General features: G+C 45.6%; 1 protein-coding gene across 2 annotated transcripts in view; it reads left to right on the forward strand.

The window, feature by feature from the left end:
* The window catches only part of ace (angiotensin I converting enzyme (peptidyl-dipeptidase A) 1), a 144,929-nt gene that overhangs the window by 25,958 nt on the left and 93,200 nt on the right, over positions 1-25,771 (forward strand). For both annotated transcript variants that reach the window (XM_052038907.1, XM_052038906.1), the window contains exons 2-6: positions 9,965-10,129; positions 14,518-14,617; positions 20,190-20,333; positions 22,228-22,419; positions 23,730-23,827. In XM_052038907.1, the coding sequence (XP_051894867.1) occupies positions 9,965-10,129; positions 14,518-14,617; positions 20,190-20,333; positions 22,228-22,419; positions 23,730-23,827 (699 nt within the window). The remainder of the gene's footprint in view (positions 1-9,964; positions 10,130-14,517; positions 14,618-20,189; positions 20,334-22,227; positions 22,420-23,729; positions 23,828-25,771) is intronic.

The raw sequence follows: 25,771 nt of genomic DNA on the forward strand, positions 1-25,771 counted from the left end.
ACACTCTACGCAAAAGATGCATTTCACTGTGTGTTTTGATGTACACGTGACTAATAAAGAAATCTTATCCTATCTAGGATGAGGTTAGGGGTCAGGGCACAGTTGTGTTAATGACCTGTCCTGGGGTGTGTTTGGACTGTGAATCCACGTTACCCTTGAGGCAATAAGTGGTGTTACTGATTAATGAGTCTGGAGTGTGATGTATTCAGAGTCAAGGAGAGAGGTTTGGGTGAGTTGCTGAGTTGGTTCAGGAGATCTTTAATCTCCCAGTCGATTATGTAATTAGTGCTGAATCCATCCATGGATTTAGCAAGTGCCATAATTGGCTGACTGAATTTAATGAGTGTAATGCAGCTGAAGTTCTCTCTGATGTTACATCTCACACAAGGTTCATGTATTTTTGTGGCAATTGCCAACATCTTGGCAGAATCACATCACTGTGAGTTAATGTCTTAGAAACAGTGCCAGGGTAGTGGAGAAAAATACTTAATTTAACCTCAAGTTTAAGACATCAGTAAGACTATATTGGGCTGGTGGTTATTGTGAGCTTAGGCCTCTATTTCAGCACCCAGCTATTTGGCTGCAGAATGCATCATTTGCCATTGCCACATCTTCTGGCTACTTTCTAAATTTGAATTATTAATTCCATCAAGTTCAGAGCAGGCCCTGTCTGGTCTACGTCTTATTGATGTTTGACAAGGGCAACCTCCAACACAACGTCACCTGGAATCCTTTAGTTGCCGCCAGCGTTAGAATTGGCTACTTTAATTATGCTGCCAGCATCCAGCCCATGGCCAGTGGCGAGGGATGGGTAAAAGAGCAGGTGACAAATGGGGGACTGTCAGGAGGAGGAGAGAAGGACCTTCGCAGGAGAAGACTGCACAAAGAATAGGTGTCAATCCTTGAAGGGGATACGGCTGTCTGCAACTTGCAAGCAGAATGTAGGTAAGGAAAGTGGCAAGGAGTGTCTGTGCCACACAAGAATCAGAATCAGGTTTATTATCACTGACTCAGATGACGTGAAGTTTGTTATTTTGCATCAGCAGTACAGCGCAAAGATATAAAAATTACTATAAATTACAAAAATAAATAATAATGCAAATGAAAGGGAATAACAAGGTAGTGCTCATGGGTTCATGGACCGTTCAGGAATCTGATGGCGGAGGGGAAGAAGCTGTTCCTAACTTATCAAGTGTGGGTCTTCAGGCTCCTGTACCTCCTCGCCGATAGTAGTAACATGAAGAGGGCACGTCCCGGGTGGTGAGGGTCCGTAGTGATGGATGCCGCCTTCTTGAGGCACCACCTCTTGAAGACGTACTCGATAGCGGGGAGGGTTGTGCCTGTGACGGAGCTGGCTGAGTCTACAACCCTCTGCAGCCTCTTGCGATCCTGTGCGTTGGAGCCTCCATACCAGGCGGTGATGCAAGCAGTCAGGATGCTCTCCACCGTACATCTATAGAAATTTGTAAGAGTTGGTGACATACAAAATCTTCTCAAATTCCAAATGAAGTAGAGATGATGGCGTGCCTTCTTCATGGTTGCATCAATGTGTTGGGCCCAGGATAGATCCTCTGAGATGTTGACATCCAGGGACTTGAAGCCACTCACCATTTTCACCGCTGACCCCGCAATGAAGACTGGTGTGTGTTCTCCCGACTTCCCCTTCCTGAAGTTCACAATCAATTCCTTGGTCTTACTGACATTGAGTGCGAGGTTGTTGCTGTGACACCACTCAACCAGCCGATCTACCTCACTCTTGTACACCTCCTCATTGCCATCTGAGAGTCTTCCACCAATAGTGCTGTCACTAGCAAATTTATAGATGGCGTGTAAACCAATGCCAAGAGTGAAAGGCTTGGACCTCCCAAGAAGCCACATCAGAGGTTATGTCCCTGTATGCTGTATTGTGCTGTATTGTTCTATGGTTCTATATATATGGGAGGAAGGGGTTAGATAGTCTTAGGAGTGGTTAGAAGGTCGGCACAGCTTGGTGGGCCGAAGGGCCTGTATTGTGCTGTATTGTTCTGTGGTTCTATGGCATCATTAGGGAGCTGTGTAGGATGTCACAAGAGCTCAGGAGATAACCAACAAATCATGATGATGGTCTAAAATATGCATCACCAACCTGTTGATTCCCTCAGTTGAACATAACGTGAGTAGCACCATGTGAAGTGAATGTGAGATGCTGTTGCAATCCTTTGCCTCCTTGACTGTGGAATATGAATTTATATTGAAAGCAGATCTACAAAAGCTGCCAGTCTACAGTATTAACAATATGATGGCTGGGTGGTTATCAGAAGGCAGTCAATGCTAGGTTAGATAATTTACTTTCATTGTTAGTAATTCTTGAGATATGTGTGCATTTATTAACCATCCCAAGTCAGCCTTGAGACGTTAGTTCCTGATCTACTCCGGGGCAAGTAGGGAAGGTGTTCCCAGAGTGCTGCTATTGGTGTTGGCGTTTGATACAACTTAGTGGTTTGGTAGGACCACTTCAGAGGGTGTATAAGTGCTTTGTAATACAAACAGAAAATGATGGAAATAGTCACCAGGTCAGGCAGTATGTGCAAAGAGAGATACAGGGTTGACATCTTATATCCATGACTGCAGATGATTTTCAACACTTTCTGTATTTGTTTCAGATGTCCAGCATCTGCGGGACTTTTCTTAAGGGTCATGTATATTGTTGAGGAGATGAAGTCACGTATAAGCTAAAGGGCTACAGCACCAGTTGAGTTTTTTGCAACAACCCAACAGCCTGATACAAGCCATTTTAACCCTGATTGCTTTTTAAATTGATTGCAAGATTCAAAAACTGCTTCAGAATAATTTTAATCAAGGTCTCTGTTTTATTTTTGGTTTGACTGGGTGACTGGTCTGTAAGCATAACCACCAAATTATTCCACCTTACCTAAACCACTGCACTTTGAGCTGCTTACTGTGCTGAATCCTTCACTTTGTAATGAAACTGCCATAAACAGAATGAAAGGGTCAGAGAAGCAGCAACTTTGTGCAGATGAACAGCTTGTGTCAAGTGTTCATTATCTCCAGTGCAATTCCCACATAAGCTCCAAGGTAAAATTTCTTCAGTCAAAGCGTTTTTCACAGAACATGTCCCTGAGATTTCATTTTCTGCCTGTGGCCAGTTGCAGTACCCTGCACTATTGAGCAATCAATAAGCTAGGCAGCAAATTATCTTCTCTCCACTCAGAACACACATAGAATACAGGCACCATAGAGAGAACGTCACACTCGAACACACAAGCAGAAGGCTGGAGATGATCATACTCACAAAACACAGTGTGTCATCTCAGGAAGTCCAGGTCCATAGTTCACTGAAAGTGGCTAAGCAAGTAGATAAGGTGGTAAAGAACGCACACGGCATGCTTGCTTTCATTGGTAGGGGTGTTGAGGAAGTCATGCTGCAGCTGTGTAAAACTTTAGTCAGACCACACGTGGAGTATTGTGTGCATTTCTGGTTGCCTCATTACAGGAAGGATGTGGAGACTGTGGAGATGGTGCAGAAGAAGTTTACCAGGATGCTGCCTGGATTGGAGGGTATGAGCTATAAGGAAAGCTTGGACAAACTTGGGTTGTTTTTCCTAGAGCGTCGGAGGCTGAGGGGAGACCTGATAGAGGTTTTTAAAATTATGAGAAGCATAGATCAGGTAGACAGTCAGAATCTGTTCCCCAGGGTAGAAAGGTCAAACACCAGAGGACATGCTTTTAAGGTCAGAGGAAGGGACATTTAAAGGTGACGTGAGGGGCAAGATTTTTTACTCAGAGAGTGGTAGGTGCCTGGAATGGGCTGCCAGGGATAGCAGTGGAGGCAAGCAGCCTGGTGGAGCTTATGAGGCTTTTAGATAGACACATGAATATGGAGTGGATGATACACAGGACGAGGACATTTAGTATAAGTTGGCATCAAGATCAGCACAACATCGTGGGCCAACTGGCCTGGCCCGCACTCTACTGTTCTATGTTCTATGTTCTAAAGTCCAGTCCAAGCCGTGTCACACTCAGACCCTGTAGATTGTAGCTTGTCAATTATGAAACTCACAGGTTAAGGCCTGTCACACACTGAACACTGCAGCTACAGAATATCCTAGGCAGAGTGTGTGCCCTGCACAACCAAAAGAAAGTTGTACAATTTGGACTGGCTTACACGCTGGCTTATGCCGTGCACTGAGTTGAAGACACAGGCTGGAGCAGCTGGCAGTACCAGGCAGGAGGCTGCGTCTCCGTCCAAAGATCTAGATTGCAGGATACTGATAAATCACCTCTGGTCCAGTCTGACCAGACATGCTTTCTTTTTCTCTACTACAATATAAATTGAGAGCGACTGCTGGGAGAAAGCTCATTGTGCCAATATCTGTTTGCAGCAAAAGCCAGGCACAAAGCTTCTCAACCAACAGAGAGACAATGGGAGCGACGGGGAGGAGCAGCTTCAAGAGCTGCAAAACTTTGCTCCAAATCTGACTGTGAAACTGTTCAAACCAACCTCCAAACATGCCGCAGGGAACAACTCAGTTGCTTCACTTTACACGATGACCGAGGCCCTGAATCTTCTCAAGCTTTCCGCGCTGGCTGGGTGGGTGGGGGAGGTGTGTGGGGGGGGGGGGGGTGGTGGTTGGTGAAGGGTTTTCCAGAATCCATTCAGCAACCAGGGGCCGTCATTGATAATCACTCATGCATTCTCTAAAGTATACAAGATAAACTTTGTCACCCTGAAAGCAGTGAAAACAGCAAATGTGTTTCGGGAAAGTTGGAAGTTGGAAGAAAGGCCGAGGAAGTGAGGGTGAGAGAGGAACAAGAACACTGGCCTGGACCATCAAGGATGTGCCTATGCTGTAAATTCTACTTAATAGCATTTTTATTGGGTCAGCTTCAAGAAAATTGTTTTATGTTTTTTTAAAAAATAAACCTATGGCCAAATAATAGGATAACTAACTACAATCTGCAGGCAATGATTTGGTTATTAACTGAATGATCTGATTTTTCCAATAGTCCACAATGTTTCTTGTCTCTGGCCCTATATGAAAGAGCAAGGTGAATCGATTGCTTCAGCTGTAAGCCTGTTAAATAAGTACCTGATTTTGGGTAGTATTTGGTTCAACACAATTGGCCTTTGAGTGAAAGAGATGTACAAGGATCAATGGCAGCATCCTGGTACCCAGTGACTCACACTGAACGTGGGCAGAGCAAAGCTCACTTGAAGACTGGACGGTGGGGTCCGAGAGCGTGGGCTGAGGCACTCACACTTCCGAGTCTGAAAGGCTCCCACAACTTGAGCACAAACCCCTGGCTGGTTCTTCAGCCGAGTGCCAAGGGGGTGTTACATGTCCAGAGCTACTGCCTTTGGAACGTTTCTCCTCTCAGGTGGGTATAAGTGGGTTATTTGAAGGCTGAGCGGTTTGGAAGTTCTGTCCTGTGTCCTGGCCAATATTTATCCCTTATCCAACTTACATAAAAAATGTTGTCTGTGGGATCCGACTACGTATGTATTAGCTTCTTATATTATGATTGTACTGCAAGAATACAAACAAGAGATCACACTGAAGGAAATCTTTACCTTTTGGAGATCTCTGCTCATCTTTCCATTTGGTTAAGCCTATTTTACATAAATGCCAATAAAAGTCTATTGGACTATGAGGCAGCAGGGTGCTGAGCCATTCCCAGATTCAATGATTGATGTCTCCACTGGCAACTGATCATGACAGACTCTGCCGACAAACCACCCAGAACATGCTTGGGTGGGTGCGTAATCAGCTATTGTTCATTATAGATGGGATATTCTGTGGGGATGATCGGGAATTCCGGATGGTCTGTTGCCTCCCTGGTGCCAGGGTCCGGGATATCTCCGATCGGGTTCAGGTTATTCTCAGGAGGGAGGGCGTGAACCCAGATGTTGTGATCCATGTAGGGATTAACGACGTGGGCAGGAAAAGAGAGGAGGTCCTGCGTAAGGAGTTCAGGGAGTTAGGTGCTAAGTTGAGGGGCAGGACATCCAGGGTAACAATCTCAGGATTGCTGCCTGTGCCACATGCGAGTGAGGAGAGGAATAGGAAGATTAGGCAGATTAATATGTGGCTGAGGGGATGGTGCGAGAGGGAGGGCTTCAGGTTTATGGATAATTGGGATTTGTTCCAGGGAAGATGGGATCTGTTCCAACGAGACGGTTTACACCTGAAATGGAGGGGTACTGACATTCTTGCAGGAAGGTTTGCTAATGCTGCTCGGGGGGGTTTAAACTAAATTTGCAGGGGGAGGGGATCCAGAATGAGAGAGAGGATAGCGAGATGGAGGGTAGAGGACAGGTAGGAACTACACAATTTCGGAACATTAATACAATTGGAGAGAGGAGAAATGGGTTAAAAATCCTATATCTGAATGCACGGAGTGTCAGGAATAAGGTAGGCGAGCTTGAAGCTCAGATACGAATGGGTAAGTATGATGTTGTTGGGATAACGGAGACATGGCTGCAGAGAGATCAGACCTGGGAAATGAATCTTCAAGGGTATACATGCTATCGTAAGGACAGGAAGGTGGGCAGAGGGGGTGGGGTGGCCCTGTTGGTGAGGAATGAGATTCAGTCCCTTGCAAGGGGGGACATTGAATCAGGAGAAGTAGAGTCAGTGTGGATAGAACTGAGGAACTGTAAGGGAAAAAAGACCCTAATGGGTGTTATCTACAGGCCTCCGAACAGTGGCATGGATATTGGGTGCAAGCTGAATAGTGAGTTAATGTTGGCATGTGGCAAGGGTAATGTCACAATAGTTATGGGGGATTTCAATATGCAAGTGGACTGGGAAAATCAGGCTGGTACTGGACCCCAGGAAAGGGAGTTTATAGAGTGCCTCTGGGATGCATTCTTGGAGCAGCTGGTATGAGAGCCAACCAGGGAGAGGGCTATTCTGGATTTAGTGCTGTGTAATGAGCAGGATTTGATAGGAGAACTCGAAGTAAAGGAGCCATTGGGAGGTAGTGACCATAACATGATAAGTTTTTATCTGCAATTGGAGAGGGAAAAGGGCAAATCAGAAGGGTCAATTTTGCAGTTGAACAAAGGAGACTATGGAGCCATGAGGGAGGAGCTGGCTAAAGTTGACTGGGCGGCATCCTAGCAGAATTGTCAATGGAACAGCAACGGCAGGTATTCTTGGGAATAATGCACAAGGTGCAGGATCAGTTTATTCCCCAGAGAAGGAAAGACTCAAAGAGGGGAAAGGGGCCACCGTGGCTGACAAAGGAAGTCAGAGATAGCATTGTGTTAAAAAGGAAGAAGTATGGCAGAGCCAAGCTGAGTGGGAAGATAGAAGATTGGGAAATTTTTAAGGTGCAGCAGAATTTAACTAAAAAGGTAATTCGGGAAGAAAAAATGAGGTACGAAGGCAAGCTACCCAGGAATATTAAGGAGGATAGCAAAAGCTTTTTTAGGTATGTGAAGGGAAAGAAGTTAGTTAGGAACAATGTTGGGCCCTTGAAGACCGAATTGGGTGAAATTATTACGGGAAACAGGGAGATGGCAGTCTAATTTAATAAGTACTTTGGATCTGTCTTCATGGGGAAAGACGTAAGAAATCTCCCAGAGGTAAGGATGGACAAAAGGCAGAGAGTGACAGAGGAACTGAAGTGGATTGACATTAGGAAAGAAATGGTGATGGGTAGACTAATGGGGCTGAAGACTGACAAATCCCCAGGTCCAGATGGTCTGCATCCCAGGGTACTAAAGGAGGTGGCTCTAGAAATTGTGGATGCATTGGTGATCATTTTCCGATGTTCCTTAGATTCGGGGTCGGTTCCTGAGGATTGGAGAATGGCTAATGTTATCCCACTTTTTAAGAAAGGAGGGAGGGAGAAAACGGAGAACTATCGTCCAGTTAGCCTAACATCTGTGGTGGGGAAGATGCTAGAGTCCATTATTAAGGATGAAATAGCAGCATATTTGGATAGCAATGATAGGATTGGGTCGAGTCAACATGGATTTACCAAGGGCAAATCATGCTTGACTGATCTACTGGAGTTTTTTGAGGGTGTAACCAGGAAAATAGACGAGGGAGATTCAGTGGATGTTGTATACCTCGACTTTCAGAAGGCATTTGATAAAGTGCCGCACAGGAGATTGGTGGGTAAAATTAGGGCTCATGGAATTGGGGGGCGGGTATTAACATGGATGGAAAACTGGTTGGCGGATAGGAAACAAAGGGTAGGGGTGAATGGATGTTTCTCAGAATGGCAGGCCGTGACTAGTGGGGTGCCACAGGGCTCGGTGCTGGGACCGCAGCTGTTTACGATCTATGTTGATGATTTAGATGAAGGCATCGTGAATAACATTAGCAAGTTTGCTGATGATACACAGTTGGGTGGCAGTGCGACATGTGTAGAGGAAGTTAGGGGAATTCAAGGTGATTTGGATAGGTTGGGTAAGTGGGCAGATACTTGGCAGATGAAGTTTAATGGGGATAAGTGTGAGGTTCTCCACTTTGGGAGCAGGAACAGGAAGGCGGATTATTATCTGAATGGTGTGGAGTTAGGTAAGGGGGAAATACAAAGGGATCTAGGAGTCCTTGTTCATCAGTCACTGAAAGTGAATGAGCAAGTACAGCAGGCAGTGATGAAGGCTAATGGAATGTTGGCCTGTATTACAAGGGGAATTGAGTACAAAAGCAAAGAGATTCTTTTGCATTTGTACAGGGCCCTGGCGAGACCACTCCTGGAGTATTGTGTACAGTTTTGGTCTCCAGGGTTAAGGAAGGATATCCTGGCTATAGAGGGCGTGCAGCGTAGGTTTACGAGGTTAATTCTGGGGATGTCGGGACTGTCTTATGCTGAGAGGTTGGAGAGACTGGGATTGTACACGCTGGAATTGAGAAGATTGAGAGGGGATCTGATTGAAACATACAAGATTATTAAGGGATTGGACAAGATAGAGACAGGGAGTATGTTCCAGATGTTGGGGAAGTCCAGGACCAGGGGGCATGATTTAAGAATAAGGGCTAGGCCATTTAGGACAGAGGTGAGGAAAAACTTCTTCTCCCAGAGGGTTGTGAATTTGTGGAATGCGCTGCCTGAGAGGGCAGTGGAGGCCAATTCTCTGGGCACTTTCAAGAAGGAGCTAGATAGGTTTCTTATAGATAGGGGAATCAAGGGATATGGGGACAAGGCAGGAACAGGATATTGATTGTTGAGGATCAGCCATGATCTCAAAATGGCGGTGCAGACTCGAAGGGCCAAATGGTCTACTTCTGCTCCTATTGTCTATTGTCTATTGTCTATTGACCCTTTGCCTGGTTGTAAAATCATCTTCATTCCCTTGCTCAGAAACATTCATGTATTTTGCAACTCTTTATACTCCTTAATTTGTAGTCTCATTCTCTGTCACCTTTAACCTATCAACTAGACTATCTCTACAATTTATCCCCATGGCAACCCTGAGCTCACCCTATCAGATAAGATAAGATATCTTTATTAGTCACATGTACATTGAAACACACAGTGAAATGCATCTTTTGTGTAGATTGTTCTGGGGGCAGCCCGCAAGTGTCGCCACACTTCCGGCACCAACATAGCATGCCCACAACTTCCTAACCCATACGTCTTTGGAATGTGGGAGGAAACCGGAGCACCCGGAGGAAACCCATACAGACACGGGGAGAACGTACAAACTCCTTACAGACAGCGGCCGGAATTGAACCGGGGTCACTGGCACTGTAATAGCATTATGCTAACCACTACACTGTACTATCCATCCCTCCTAAACCTTCTCTGCAACTTAAAACTAGTTTTCTCTCTGTCCCTGTTCCGAAGAAAGGTCTTTGACCCGAAGCATTAACTCTGTTTCTTTCTCTAGAGATGATGCCCATCCTGCTGAGTGTTTCCAGCATTTTCCATGTTTACAGCAGCTCAAAGGAGCAGGACATTAACATTACTAACTGAACAAGTGGTCTGTCTCTTTGTTCCACAGATCAATGCCTCCTTGGAAGAGCAGGAATTTGTGGAAGCCTGGGCCAAGAAAGCGAAGGAGTTTGATGACGTCAAAAACAAATTCAATGATACAACGCTGATAAAACTCCTCAACAAGATTCGCATCCTCAGCTCTGCTAACCTCCCGCCTAGTGAGAGGAAGGTGGTATGTATTTCATACTGGCAGGGCAACACCCTCATGCCAGTGGTACCAGCCTCCCTGCTGCCAGATCTCGATCCCTCCCAAGGCAGCCATTAAGTTCCCAACTCCGAGCCCAAGAATGACCAGCCGGAATTTGTTTTGGAAGCCAAAGGCAAATGCTTCCTTGAGAGGTGGAAGAGGACTTTCAGCTGCTTGAACTCATTCCAATCTGACCGTGGCTGGTCTGGACTAAGACTCCATTTACCTTCCTCTGCTCCATACCTTATCTTTCGAAAAAATCTACCAACTTCAGCCTTAGCACCACCCAAATCCAATACACAACACCCTGCCCAACCTCACCCCTACAGTATCCAGCATCCACAGCCTTTCCAAATATTCCCCAAGCTTGACTGAAAATGTGCTTCCTAATTTTATTCCTGAATTTCCAAACTCTAATGTTAACATGATGCTGTCCTCTCCTGGATTTCCCTGTCAGAATAAGCATTGAATTTCAAATATCCTAACCGCTCAATACAACTCATTGTTACTAATGCTTCAGCATAATTACCATCTCACCAACTCATGCTCAGAGTAATATGTAACCCCATCAATATATTGAAAGCCATCACCATCGCACCTCACTGACTGTAACACCAACTCTCAATGACACACTCTTCTCTGGGTCCACCCATCTCCACTCTGTTTCTATTGAACGGTCCTCTGTACAGTAAGATGGACTCTTGACCTCACCATCTACCTCGTCATGGCCTTGCACCTTATTGTCCGCCTGCACTGCGCTTTCTCTGTAACTGTAACACTTTATTCTCCATTCTTCTATTGCTTTTCCCTTGTACAACCTCAATGTATTGTTGTGATGAAATGATGGCATGCAAAACAACATTCTTCATTGTACCTGGGTACATGTTACAATAATAAACCAATTTACCAATTTCTCCCCTTGCTCCTCTTCCCTCCTCACCTTCGTACTCACTGTGCCTCCTTTTTTTGGCCTGCCCTCAGGTGTTCTACGCTCAGTTGAATCCTTCAGTTCTCGTTGTCTTCACTACTCTCCCGCTCCATCCATCTTGCATGATCCTGCAGCTTCCCTCTATGTCATCTCACACCCTCTGAAAACATCCACACCAGACAAGGCTCTCCTTCCAGTCCGTATCAGCAGCACCTCAGTGACCAATCCCAATCTCTTCACACTCCTCCTGCCTGTTGTACCTGCTGCGAGCTAATCTTGCCAAACTATACTTGCCATTCTGGATTTAGAAGTGGACCAAATATCACCAACCTCTCTGTGTTTCACTCCAGAACGCTAGTTCACTTGTGATCAAGGCTCTTGCCAACCTGCAGTTTATATCAGTGACAACGTTGGTGCCTTGGCCTGGTTGCTGGGTGACATCGTGAACATCCTACCTGTCATCCTCCCATCACCTGACCTGCTCAATGAATGTTGGCAGCGACCTAGCTCTTCTCCCGAAGTCAAGAACAGAATCCCTTGAGTCTAACCAGCTACCATTGAATTCAATGGCATTATATATCTGAGACCCCACTATCAACAGTCTGGGGTATGCCATTGAACAGAAACTCAGAAGGACCAACTGGATAAATGAACATAGAGCATAGAATGGGACAACATCTTCAGCCCATTATGTCTGTGCTGACCATGATGTCAATCTAAACTAATCCCATCTGCCTGCACATGGTCTGTACCCCTCTATTCCCTGTTTGTTCAAGTGTCTGTCTAAATGCTTCTTAAATGTTGCTGTTAGATCTGCTTCTAACACCTCCCCTGGCAGTGTGCTCCAGGTACCTACCAGTCTCTGTGTAAAAAACTTGCCTCACAAATCTCCTTTAAACTGTCCCCCACTCACTTTAAACCTATGCCCTCTAGTATTTGATATTTCTACCCTGGGAAAAAAAGACCCTGACTATCTACCCTATCTATGTCTCTCATGATTTTATGTAGTTCTATCAGGTTACCATTCGGCCTCCAACACTCCAGAAAAATCAATTCAAGTTTGTCCAATTTAGTTAATACACTCCAATTCCAGGCCACGTCCTGATGAACCCCTTCTGCACCCTCTTCAAAGCCTCCACATCCTTCCTAGAGTGTAGAAGAAAGAACCACACACAATACCCCAAATGTGGCCCAGACAATGTTTTATACAGCTACGACATGACTTCCCAACTTTTATACTCAATGCCCCGACCGATGAAGGCAAGTATGCCATATGCCTTCTTTACCACCTTATCCACTTGTGTTACCACTTTCAGGGAGCTATGGCGTGCTATGACTATAAGAGCAGGTCAGAGGCTGGGTGTCCTACAATGAGTGATTGCCCTCCAGACACCCCAAGGTCCTTCCAACATCTACAGGGCACAAGTCAGCAATGTAATAGAATACTCTCCTCCTGCCAGAATGAGTACCAGTGCCAGCAAGAAGCTCAATGCCATCCAGGCCAAATTGGTGCCCATCCATAACCTAAACATTCTCATTGGTGCACCATGGCTGCAGCGTATTGGTATTGGTATTGGTTTATTATTGTCACTTGTACCGAGGTACAGTGAAAAACTTGTCTTGCATACCGATCGTACAGGTCAATTCATTACACAGTGCAGTTACATTGAGTCAGTACAGAGTGCATTGAGGTAGCACAGGTAAAAGCAATAACAGTACAGAGTGTCACAGCTACAGAGAAAGTGCAGTGCAATAAGATGCAAGGTCACAACAAGATAGGTAGTGAGGTCAGAGTCCATCTCATCGTATAAGGGAACCATTCAATAGTCTGATCACAGTGGGGTAGAAGCTGTCCTTGAGCCTGGCAGTATGTGCCCTCAGGCTCCTGTATCTTCTACCTGATGGAAGAGGAGAGAAGAGAGAATGACCCGGGTGGGTGGAGTCTTTGACTATGCTGGCTGCTTCACCAAGACAGCGAGAAGTAAAGACAGTCCATGGAGGGGAGGCTGGTTTCTATGACGTGCTGGACTGTGTCCACAACTCTCTGCAGTTTCTTGCGGTCCTGGTGCACCATCTACAAAGTACACTTCAGTTACTCAACCAGGCAAGCCCATCAGCATCTCCCAAACCCAACCACTGCATGGGAGCACCGCCAGCTGCAGGTTCCCCTCCATTCCATGCAGCATCCTGATTTGGGAATAAATCTCTGGTCCTTCCATTGGCACTGAGTCTAAATGCAGGCACTCCTTCCCCAGTAGCACTCTGGGGGCTCCTTCAGCAGAAGGACTGCAGTGGTTCAAGAAGGCAGCTCACCACCACCACGTTCTCAAAGGCATTTGGGAATGGGCATTAAATGCTGACCTTGACAGCAAAGTCTGGATCTCAATAAGTCTCTCCCCACACATATGATCTTCTACCCAGGTTCGTCCCCAAAGCCACCCCACACCCTTGCTGCTCCAACCATAGGCCACCTTCCATGTCATTCTCCAACCAAATTCTGCCCCCCTCTGGCCAACCCCTCCATGGGCTTCCTTCTCTCTGAATCCATCCCCTGGAAAAAACCCACCCACAAATCCCTGAGCCACACGATGCAAATTCCCCATGAGCCAGCCTTCCGACCACTGTCCATCGTGTCAACAATCTCTGTCTTTGCCTCTATTATAACCATTACCATCTCTCCCTAATCATTCCTCATGGGATAACTATCATTCCTACTCCTTTAAGTCCAAGACATGCCATTCACAGTTTCTTTGGTGGAAGACTGGTTTAAACAATGACAATGACAATCTAAGAATACATCCTCAGGTCTGGTTATACCTTTCATCAAGTCCTGCTCTTCACAATTATCACCTCTACCATCATCCTGAGAGGAGCTCATGAATCATTTGCCATGAAAATAATGACCTCTCTTCATTGATGCTGGAGGTCTCTTCCCCTACTGGCCAAACCTCCCTTAATTTTCTTAGTTGGACAATCACATCTTTCTCCCAATTCTAACATGTCTCCTGCTTTGTGATTTCCAAGCTCATCTTATCCATGAGAACCTCTCCCTCTATTCTTGATCCTTTTCCAAACAAATTATTTCCCACTGGCATTTCCCTGCCTTCTCTCTCTTGTTGGTATTATTAACTTTCCTACTTTGTGTTCGCAAGCACCACTCACCTTAAATCTGCTTAGAAAATAATCAAATGTCTAATCCATCTTATTATATAGATTCCCATGTTTAGATGAAAACTTAGCTGTCCAAGAAACAATACCCAACCACAGCAGGATGGGCATGTCCTATGATAGGCTTCTGCTCTATTTCCTCACTGTAATAACAGGGGAACTAGTGCACAGGTGACGTTAGCGGAAACAAAACTATAGCCTTTACATTTCACCTCTTCCAGCATTACAGACCCTTCGTTTGTGTTGCAGGGTGCTAACCAACTGTCCTTTGTTTCAGTACAACACCATCCTGAGTGAAATGGACAATATATACTCCACAGCTAAGGTGTGCCCACCCGGTGAACAGGATCCCAACAAATGTTGGTCTCTTGAGCCAGGTAAGTCAGATAGGGAGCTGTAACTTCAGTGGCTGTGATGTAGCAGAGGGAACAGTAATATTCAGTCCTTCCAGACCAGGAAGCACTATAACTTGGGCAATGTAGACCAAAAGAAGAACCCACTCCACACACTTTGTGTAGAGAGCTAATTGGTAATTGGTATTGGTTTATTGTTGTCACATGTACCGAGATACAATGAAAAGCTTTTGTTTGTGTGCCATCCAGACAGATAAGTACATCGATGTAGTACAAAAGGAAAACGATAACGGAATGCAGAACATAGTGTTACAGTTACAGAGAAAGTACAATGCAAGCAGACAGATGAGGTGTGAGATAGGTTGGGAGATCAAGACTTCATCTTTGTCATATAAGAGGACTGTTCAAGACTCTTATAACAGTGGGATAGAAGTTGTCCTTGAACCTAGAGGTAGGTGTTCTCAAGGCCTCCAGCAATGATTACTCCATGTCTCTGTTGCGTTTATGTTGGTGGCTGTTCATTATGTCTTGGTTTGTAAAATGCTGTAGAAATCTGATGGCAAGTTAATGCAGCATGCTGGGAAGAAAATGCCAACATGGATTGTGGGATACAGGCTGAGTCTTCCAAGGCCACTGAGACACATTCTTCACCTTGGGATGCCGTGTTTAATGTAAGCTGCTAGGAAATGAGCCACAGGTCTCCCTAAACCTGCAGCATCACGGAACAGGAATTTCCAACAAGACCTGGAAATCTTTCTATTAGCTAATGGATGAATTAGGGACATTTGATAAGCCAGCTCTCCGTTATTCTTTTCATGAAGGCACTGAGTGGAGCCTGCAGGAGGAAGAGAAGGTTTTATTGCAGACCCAAGGCTTGCATCACCTGTGCTGGCTCAGAGAAGATTCAGCTGCTCAGAAAGAGCATGGAAAAGAAGGCAGAGAACTTTCAAAACGTGAAGATGTTTTGACTACTTTTATAGTATTTAAATAAAAGGACACCAAATTACAACTAATTAAATAAAGTAGGGATGCAGGATCAGGTGATGTGTTGTAGCTGTATAATGTGGGAGCTGGTGGACTCCATTGTGGTTCCTGGTGACCACATCTGCAGCAAGTGTTGGTTGCTCAACGAACTCGGGCTCAAAGTTGATGACCTGGAATCTGAGCTTCAAACACTGCGACGCATCAGGGAGGGGGAGAGTTACCTGGACGCTGTGTTTCAGGGGGCAGTCACACCCATTAGATTAACTGCTTCAAATTCAGTCTGTGGTCAGGGACAAGAGGGTGTGACCGTGAGTGAGGCAGGTAGGGGGATCCAAGAGGTAGTGCTGGAGGAGCCTCAGCCCTTGAGCTTTTCCAACAGGTCTGAGATTCTTGCTCCCTGTGCAGATGAGAGTGGGGTTTGCAGGAAGGATGAGCAACCGAACTGTGGCACCGTGGTTCAGGAAGCCATTCAAGAGGGGGGAGAGAAGAGAAATATATTTGTAATTGGGGATAGTATAGTCAAAGACATAGACACAATTCTCTGTCACAAGGATCGAGAATCCCAAAGGCTGGGATCCCTGCCTTGTGCCTGGGTTCGGGACATCTCATCTGATCTGCAGAGGAATTTGGAGTGGGAGGGGGAAGGTTCAGTTGCCGTGATCCATGTGGGTACCAACGACGTAGGGAGAAAAAGGAAAGAGGTTCTGATGAGGAAATCTGAGCAGCTAGGGACTGAAAAAACAGAACCGAAAAGTTAATAATATCTGGATTGTTACCTGAGCCACATGCAAATTGGCACAGGGTAAATAAGATCAGGGAGTTAAATGCATAGCTCAAAGATTAGTGCGGGAGAAGTGGGTTTGAATTCGTGGGACATTGGCAGCAGTATTGGGGAAGGAGGGAGATGTGCTGATGGGACAGGCTCTACCTGAACCACGCTGGGACCTGGCTAATTGGATAACTAGGGCTGTAGATAGGGCTTTAAACTAAATAGTATGGGGGGGGTGTGTGGGTTCAACAGAATGGAAAAGTATGGATCAGGTAAAAGGGAAGGAGAGTGCAAGAGAGGTTACTGAAGTCTTCAGAATAAAAAAATAAGACATAAAGTTTAAAAAGGGATAAGAATTTAACTTTAGGCAACATGGAGACAAATTTGAGAAGAAGGGTGGTGAATACAGGACTGAAGGTGTTATATCTGAATGCACACAGTATACAAAACAAGGTAGATGAGCTTATAGAGCAGTTAGAAATTGGCAGGTATGACGCTGTGGGCATCAGAGGGTCGTGGCTAAAAGAAGATCAAAGCTGGGAACTAAACATCCAAGGATACACATCCTATCGAAAAGACAGGCAGGTGGGCAGAGGGGGTGGGGTGGCTCTGTTGGTAAAAAATGAAATCAAAGCAAGAAGTGACATAGGATCAGAAGTGTAGAATCCTTGTGGGTAAGGTTAAAAGAGACCCTGTTGGAAGTTATATACAGGCCTCCGAATAATAGCCAGGATGTGGGGTACAAATTACAACAGGAGATAGACAAGGCCTGTAAGAAAGGAAATGTTACGGTTGTCATGGGAGATTTCAATATGCAGGTAGACTGGGAAAATCAGGTTGGTACTGGATCCCAAGAGAAGGAATTTGTAGAATGCCTACGAGATGGCTTTTTAGAGCAGCTTGTGGTCGAGCCCACTAGGGAAAAGGCAATTCTGGATTTGGTGTTGTGCAATGAACCAGATTTGATTAAGGTGTTTAAGGGAAAGGAACCCTGAGGAGGCAGTGATCATAATATGATAGAATTCACCCTGCAGTTTGAGAGGGAGAAGCTAAAATCAGATGTATCGCTATTACAGTTGAGTAAAGGTGACCACAGTGGCATGAGGGAGGAGCTGGCCAAAGTTGATTGGAAGCAGACCCTGGCAGGGATGATGGTAGAGCAGCAATGGCAGGAGTTTCTGGGAGTAATTCAGAAGTCGCAGGATCATTCATCCCAAAGAAGAAGAAGCATTCTAAAGGGAGGATGAGGCAACCGTGGCTGACAAGGGAAGTCAAAGACAGCATAAAAGCAAAAGAGAGGGCATAAAATATTGCAAAAATTATTGGGAAGCTAGAGGATTGGGAAGCTTTTAAAACCCAACAGAAGGCAACTAAAAAAGCAATAAGGGGAGAAAAGATGAAATATGAAGGTAAGCAAGCCAATAATATAAAGAGGATACCAACAGATTTTGCAAATATATAAAAAGAGGCAAGAGTGGACATGGGACTGCTGGAAAATGATGCTGGAGAGATAGAAATGGGGAACAAAGAAATGGCGGATAAACTGAGTAAGTATTTTACGTCAATCTTCACTGTGGAAGACACCAGCAAAGTGCCAGAAATTGGAGAGAGTCAGGGGGCAGAGGTGAGTGTAGCCGCTATTACTAAGAAGAAGGTGCTTAGGAAGCTGAGAGGTCTGAAGGTGGATAAGTCACCTGGACCGGATGGACTACACCCCAGGGTTCTGAAAGAGGTAGCTCAAGAGATTGTAGAGGCAATAGTAGTGTTTCCGGCGCCAACATAGCATGCCCAAAACTTCCTAACCCGTACATCTTTGGAATGTGGGAGGAAACCGGAGCACCGGGAGGAATCCCACGCAGACACGGGGAGAACGTACAAACTCCTTACAGACAGCGGCCGGAATTGAACCCAGGTTGCTGGCGCTGTAAAGCGTTACACAACCGCTACACTACCATGCTTGCTAAATTCAAAATTGCCCTTCTTTTTCCAGTTATATTTAGAAACCAAAAAACCATCTCCCCTTCGGGGAATTGAACCCCAGTCTCCCACATGACAGGCAGGGATACTAAGCACTATACTAACAAGGAAGTGATAGGTCTAGTAAGTCTACTTTTGGTCTAGATTGCCCAAGTTATGGTGCTTCCTGGTCTGGAAATTACTGGACCACTAATCCATGGGGCTGAAGTTCTGATCTGGGAATATGATTTTTCTACCAGTTCTGTAGAATTTAAATGCAATAAAGTAAATAATATGAATAAAAGAACCAATCTCCATTGAGTTAGCCATGAAGCCACTGGATCGTCATAGTTCAGTTATGTTCCACCTAGAAAGAATTCTGCCATCCATGTTTGGTCAGGTCTGTACAGCTGCCCAAACCCACAGAAATGAGATTGACTATTAACTGCTTCCTGAAATGACTTAGCAACCCAATCACCTGTTCCAAATGGATACATCAAACCACAACGATGTTATCATTGGACAGATGACCCAGAGCCTACTTAGGCACAGGCAGATCTGGACCTGGTGACTGCATGCTCAGTTTAATCAACACTGCAAGTCCTCCTCATAGATGTGGAATGTGTTTAAATCGGGAGAACTGTCCCACAGACCGGTCAAGGAACACAGGATCAGAGAATTCCACCAATACCCCACAGTAAGTATGAAAAATGCTGGAAATATTCAGCAGGTCAGGCAGCATCAATGGAGAGAGAAACAGATCTTTAAGTTTGGATTTCATTGAGCCACTCAGCTCCAGGACTTCATCCAAACATGGACCAAAGAGTTGAATTTCAGAAAGGAAGAACTTGGTCAAGGTGCCTTCGGTAAACCCGAAGTCAAAGGTCTTCAATAGGACCACACTCAAATAGTTGGAGTCATTCCTCACACAGAGGAAGGTTGTGGCTGATGAAAGTTAATCACCCTAGCCCCAGGACTTCCTTAGCGCAGTGTCAGGGAGAGCCATCTTCAGCTGCTTCATTAATGACCTTCCTCCCATCACACAGTCAGCTGGAGATGATTGTACAAAGTTCAATTCTATTTGCATCCCCTCAGCAAGACGTGGATAAAATTATAGGCATGGGCTGATAAGTGGTCAGTAACATTCGCATTACACAAGGGCCAGACAGTGACCATCTTCAGCAAGATAGAGTCTATCTTCCCTCGAGTTTCAATGACATTACCTCTGCCAAGTCACCCACTGTCAACATCCTGAGGTTCCAATTGACCAGAAAGTCAACTGGACCAGCTGCATAAATACAAATGTTATAAGAACAGATCAGAGGCTGTGTATCCTGCAGTGAGAGACTCACCTCCTGACACTCCAAAACCATCTACAAAGCAAGATTATGGAGGGTCATGGAATGTTCTCTGCTTGACGGGACGGGATATGTTCAGTTCCAACAACACCCAAGAAGCTTGACAACAGGATGAAGCAGCCATCTTGATTGGCACCCCATTCACCACCTGAAACTCTATGTCTGGGGCACTGCGGCAGCATTCTCTGCTGTCTACAAATTCTCTGCAGCATCTCTCCCAGGTATCTGGTTAAGCATTGTCTGACATTGTCTCAAAATTATAAACTTTCTGTCCGATGTCAGAAGAGGAGTCTAGGTCTGTCAGAGAGCTGTCATCAGTGAATGTGTTGGTACTATAACCATGCATGTGTCTCTCCAATAACTCTCCCTCTCTAACTCTCTCTCTCTAACCCTCTCTCTCTATCTCTCTCTTTCTCTCTCTCTCTCTTTCTCCAACTCTGTCTCTCTCTCTAACTCACTCCTTCTCTCTCTCTCTCTCTCTCCAACTCTGTCTCTCTCTCTAACTCACTCCTTCTCTCTGATGTTGCAGAGCTGACGGATAAGATGGCAACGTCTTTGAGTTACAAGGAGCTGCTGTACGCATGGGAAGGCTGGCACAATTCTGCAGGGAACCCACAGAGAGAGAACTACAAACAATTTGTTGAAATGAGCAACAATGCCTCTAAACTGGATGGTAAGTAGATTAAACCCCTCCACGTGAACACACTTAGGTGGGCTCCAGCTCTGACTTCCAGAAAATGGTCAGGTGTTAACGGTAAGGAGCCCTTGTGGTACGAGTGATTGTGGGGGAATGAGACCTGCGCTGTTCCTCAGTGCAAAAGCTCAATCTCAGCTTTTCCAACAAGTTCTCTTTAATCATGTCACCCTTTTCATTTGAAGGTGCTGACCTTCCTCGGGGCCCATCCCATAGGAAAGGTGCAAGAGGGCCAGGGTGGGGGGATGACCTCAGCTCTGGTCTGAAGGGAGTGATTTATGGGGCCAGAGTCCAGGAGCAGGAGGGTAATTTATGTAGCTTTACGTGGTCTGAGGTTGCCTGCCTCGGACGAGAGCTGTGATTCCAATTTAGAGGCTGTAGGGTAGGTCTCCCAGTCCTAGGGAATACCAGACAGCCAGGAAGGGCCAAAGCCAGCAGGAAAATCCCATTCCCCAAGTCTTAGAAACAGGGATATTAGCATCCCATTCCTGCAGTGCCCACAGAGAACCTCCCAGTCATCCTCTCCTCATGCAACGATCTCCCGTCTCTGCACCCCACCAATTCCCGCCCCTGTATTTCTCTCTCACACCCCTCCCCACCATCAGTCATCCCCAGTTACTCCATGTATCCCAGCTTCAGCTCCCTATCTCTTCCTAATACCGATCAATCACCCTTGGATGTCTCCCAATTTTCCTGCCCAATCCCCCATCCAGTCATCCCATCCCACACCCAGTCAACTCATCCCCCACCCAGTTACCCATTATCCCAATCTCCACCCCAAACAACTCACCGCCCCACTCATTCCACTCTGTCCCCACCCAGTCAAGTCCCCATCCCATCCTCACTCATGAACCCCCAACTCCGTCCCCCAGCCCAACCAACCCACCCCACCCACCCCATCTCCCATTCCAATCAAACCACACCCCAACCTCATCAGGATCCTCCTGGCCTCCGAACAATCAGGTAGCCATTGCAATTTATCCATCGCGCAATCACCAACAACCATCTCCCCAACATTTCTCTCCCCCTGTCCAGCTCTGCTCCATGCCCATCCACCTGATCTCCAACCAGCCTCACTATCTGACTGTCCACCTGCCAGCATCTCAATTGCCCAGCCTTTTCTCTGTTTACCAGTCAGATCAAATACAGCTTCCCCTTTACCTTTGATGACCTGGTTCTCTCAGCCAGGCCATTGTTCCTGCTCTGACCATAGATTCTGCTCCTTTCAATCCAATGGTCAGAAGATAAGATATCTTTATTAGTCACATGTACATCAAAACACACTGTGAGATGCACCTTTTGCGTAGAGTGTTATGGGGGCAGCCCGCAAGTGTCGCCACACTTCTGGCGCCAACATAGCAGGCCCACAACTTCCTAACCCATACGTCTTTGGAATTTCAGAGGAAACTGAAGCACCCAGAGGAAACTCACGCAGACATGGGGAGAACATACAACCTCTTTACAGACAGTGCCCAGAATTGAACCCGGGTCGCTAGTGCTGTAATAACGTTATGCTAACTGCTACACTACTGTGCTTGCTTGACAAATGGCCCAGACATTTCCCACCAGATCTGCATATTGCAACTAAAGCGCTACAGAGATATTTGTCCTGAATTCCATTCTGACAATTCTTTGTCCCTCAGTCCTTCCTCCTTTAAGTTCTCCCCTGTTCCTTGGAGCAAGCACTTGGTGGCCTGTCCTAATATCAAATTCTTTGGATCAATGTCAGTCTTAGTCTGATTACACTGCTGTGAAACTCCTTGGGACGTTTAAGCACATGGCCTTTCTTCTATGAATATAAGATGCTGTTATTTAGTGGCATGAGTCTTTGGTTTGTAACAGTGCGGCAATAGTTACCTGGCTTTGTTTACAGGCTTTAGTGACACTGGAGAGTACTGGAGATCCTGGTATGACTCGTCAACGTTCACTGAGGATCTTGAAAAGATCTACAATGATATCAAACCACTTTACCTTAATCTTCATGCTTTTGTGAGGAGGAAGTTATACGAGAGATATGGATCCAAATATATCAATCTGAAAGGACCTATTCCTGCACATCTATTGGGTAATTACTGTCTGCAAAAAAGTATTGTTCTTTATAAGTAAAACTATTAAAATTAATTGGAGGTGGACCTCGATATTTGGCCTGGGTGTGAATTAGTTGCAAACTGATGACTGATCCTGTAGTCAATTGATTACTTGGACAACTCTGCCAGATAATCCAAGTCACCAGGCATTACATATTAAGATCCTGGACACCACTGCAAGCAGCCAGAGAAGAAATCATTTACAGATGAACAAATGTGACATCTATTTTCTGACTGGTAAAGAAAGGAGTTGCACAATATAATGTATAACTCGGGTAATCAGTTGTAGAAGAGTTGAGGCCAAGCAGTTGGAGGTGGAAGGTTCCAGAATACATTCAAGATTGCCAAATACAACTCGGTAGTTGACTGAATCAGCTTAGGTTGGATTTGCTATTTTGTAATTTTGTGTTATTGAATCCCCGGGCTCTGTCTAACCTCACGCTGAAACAACGTTTATTATTTTCAAACACAGTTATTCCTAAATCACACTATCTATTCACCTTTAATTCCTCAAAGGCTTCAGGTCCTAAAAGACAATTTTACAAGTCTTATCGATCTGTACAGATCCTTTCATGGCTTACCTCTCCCACTATCCTATAGCCCTACAATCTTCCAAAAATCCATAGTTATTCCATTTCCGTTATCTTTTACTTCCCGTGGACTTCTAGGCATGTGGAATTTCTTCCCAAGGTGCCAACCGTGGCTCAGAAGGCAATCAGCTCCAAGACTGAAGCTTGTGGGTCCAATCCAGAGACTTGAGCACAAGGATTAGGTTGACACTGAGCAGTATTGAGGGTGTGCTGCATTGCCAGAACTGCCATTGTTTAGATGAAGCAGATGCAGATGGATTTGAAAAATCACAAGGTATCATTCCACAGAAGGGCAAAGGAATTACCCATGGCCTCCTGGAAATACTTTTCCCAAATGCAATATTACTAACAGCTTTTATGGACATTATCCAATTGCTGACATGGAATGCTACAGCACAGAAATTTGATTTCCTAAATTACAACCGTGATGACACTTCAAATGTACTTTGGGATATCCTGAAAGGCATACAATAGGCACTCTGAAAATGCACATCTACCTTTAAATCCCTCTGCTGTGCCATACCTCTTTCTCTTTGATCCTCTGTCTCAATGCCTCCTCCTTTTGGGGTTAAATTCTGTCTGACTTTGCTCCTGCACAGGACCTTGGATCATACCTCAGTCAGGGCACTATATAAATGCACGTCTTTGTTACTGCAGACAAAATTCCATTCTTGATCTGAGATTTCTTCTCCATTCAGGTAATATGTGGGCCCAGAGGTGGAACAACATCTACAACACCATGATCCCATTCCCAAACAAACCCAACATTGATGTTACCGATACGATGATTAAGCAGGTGAGTTGATTGGATTGTAATACCCCGTGTGGTACTACACCAATTGGACATCAGCAGTTCCACCAGAAACCTCAGGCAGAAAGGGGAAAGTGTTCACTTTCGACAAAGATAACGAAGAACAGACCTATTCACTGATGCAATAGTTTGGGATCTTGTCAAAATCTAGATAAGGGCATGAGAGAGAGAGAGAGAGACAGAGAGAGAGACAGAGAGTTAGAGAGACAGAGAGTTAGAGAGAGGGAGTTAGAGAGAGAGAGAGTTAGAGAGAGAGAGTTAGAGAGAGAGAGAGAGAGAGAAAGAGAGAGAGAGAGAGAGAGAGAGATACCTTACTTTATAATGTATCTAAAATATACCACCAGGTGCTCCAGTTATAACATATATACCATCCTGAATCCTTTCACATATAATCAGGTACCTTATATAGAGTGTCCCATTTTCTATAATGTGTAACATCACAACATTGTCCATGCTTCTAAACTACCTCACTAGCTGCAAACAACTTTCGAACATCCTGATAGAGATGCAGAAAGCACTAATATAACCACCCCTTCCTTTCTTTCTGTTTTAACTGCAGTAGCCCTGTCCCTGTGACATTTAAAGCACCATTCTCAGGATGTGACCATCAGTCACAAGGCTGGCATCAAGTCCCCAGCCCTGGTTGCCTTGAAACAGATTTTGAAGCAATGGGCAACAGTTCTTGGCTTTCTTCGACCACCTCAGTCAGCAGTTCTGGGTCAATCACAGTGACTGGAGTCACAAAGGTGATAGAGGGCATAGAGATACAACATGGAAACAGGGCCTTCAGCCCACCGAGTCTATGCCGTCCATCAACCACACATTTACACTGATCCTACATTAATCCTAATTTTTATTCTTCCCACATTCGTATCAACTCCCCCCAGATTCTACCCCTCACCTACACTAGGGACAGTTTAGAGCAGCCGACTAACCTACCAACCTGCACATCTTTGGAATGTGGGAGGAAACTGGAGCATCCGGAGGAATCGCACACACACTCACACACACTCACACACACACACACACACACACACACACACTCACACACACACACACACACACACACACACACACACACACACACACACACACACACACACACACACACACACACACACAGTACCAGAGGTCAGGATTGAAACCGGGTCTCTGAAGCTGTGAGGCAGCGCAGTGGCTCTACCAGCTTTGCCACTGTGTTGTCATCCATGGATGAGTTCACTCCAAGTAAACACTGAGAAGTCGAAAGCTATTCTCTTCAGCCCCCACTGGGAAGTCTTCGTCCTCCTTGGTCATTGTCATTGGTTGATTCGTCAGTTCCTGTCCTGCGCACATGACTTGATGCTGAGGCCATCTTCCATTCCCAAGACAAAGACCGTCCCCTCAGGGATATCACCTGCCTTCCCATTGCTTGGGCCTACCTGTGCTTGGAACCTTCCTGCATGTTCACCCCAGCTCCCAGACATGGCTATTCCAGTGTCCAACCACCCATGTCCCATTTTTAACCATCTGTAACCTCGAGCCCACCCATAGGTCCCCCATCCTCACCCCAGGCCCATCCCAGCCTTCCTCAAGCTATTCACTCAACTGTCTCCAGCTGGGGCCAGCGAGAAGCCCACAGTACAGTAAGGGACTCCCATCGGCCACTTGTGCCTCAGGATGTCTCACACTGACACGTGTCCGGTCAAACATGGAAATCCAAAATTTCCTAAAAGGCGGATGTGGAACTTCTGCCGTCCCTCCAGCCGCTGGACATCACCGACTGAGGGAAGGAGCGATGACTCGCTGAGGCAGGTCTGGGCACGCTCCACACCCACCCTTAGCTTTACACCAGGGAGGCTGGTGTGGAATTGGGCAACCCAATTCTCCCTTTGTGGACCCGGTGGGAAAATAAAGCACTGAAAAGTTATTTTAATTCATTGTTATGTT

The sequence above is a fragment of the Pristis pectinata genome, chromosome 25 (assembly GCF_009764475.1).
Source record: "Pristis pectinata isolate sPriPec2 chromosome 25, sPriPec2.1.pri, whole genome shotgun sequence".
Classification (NCBI taxonomy): Eukaryota; Metazoa; Chordata; class Chondrichthyes; order Rhinopristiformes; family Pristidae; genus Pristis; species Pristis pectinata.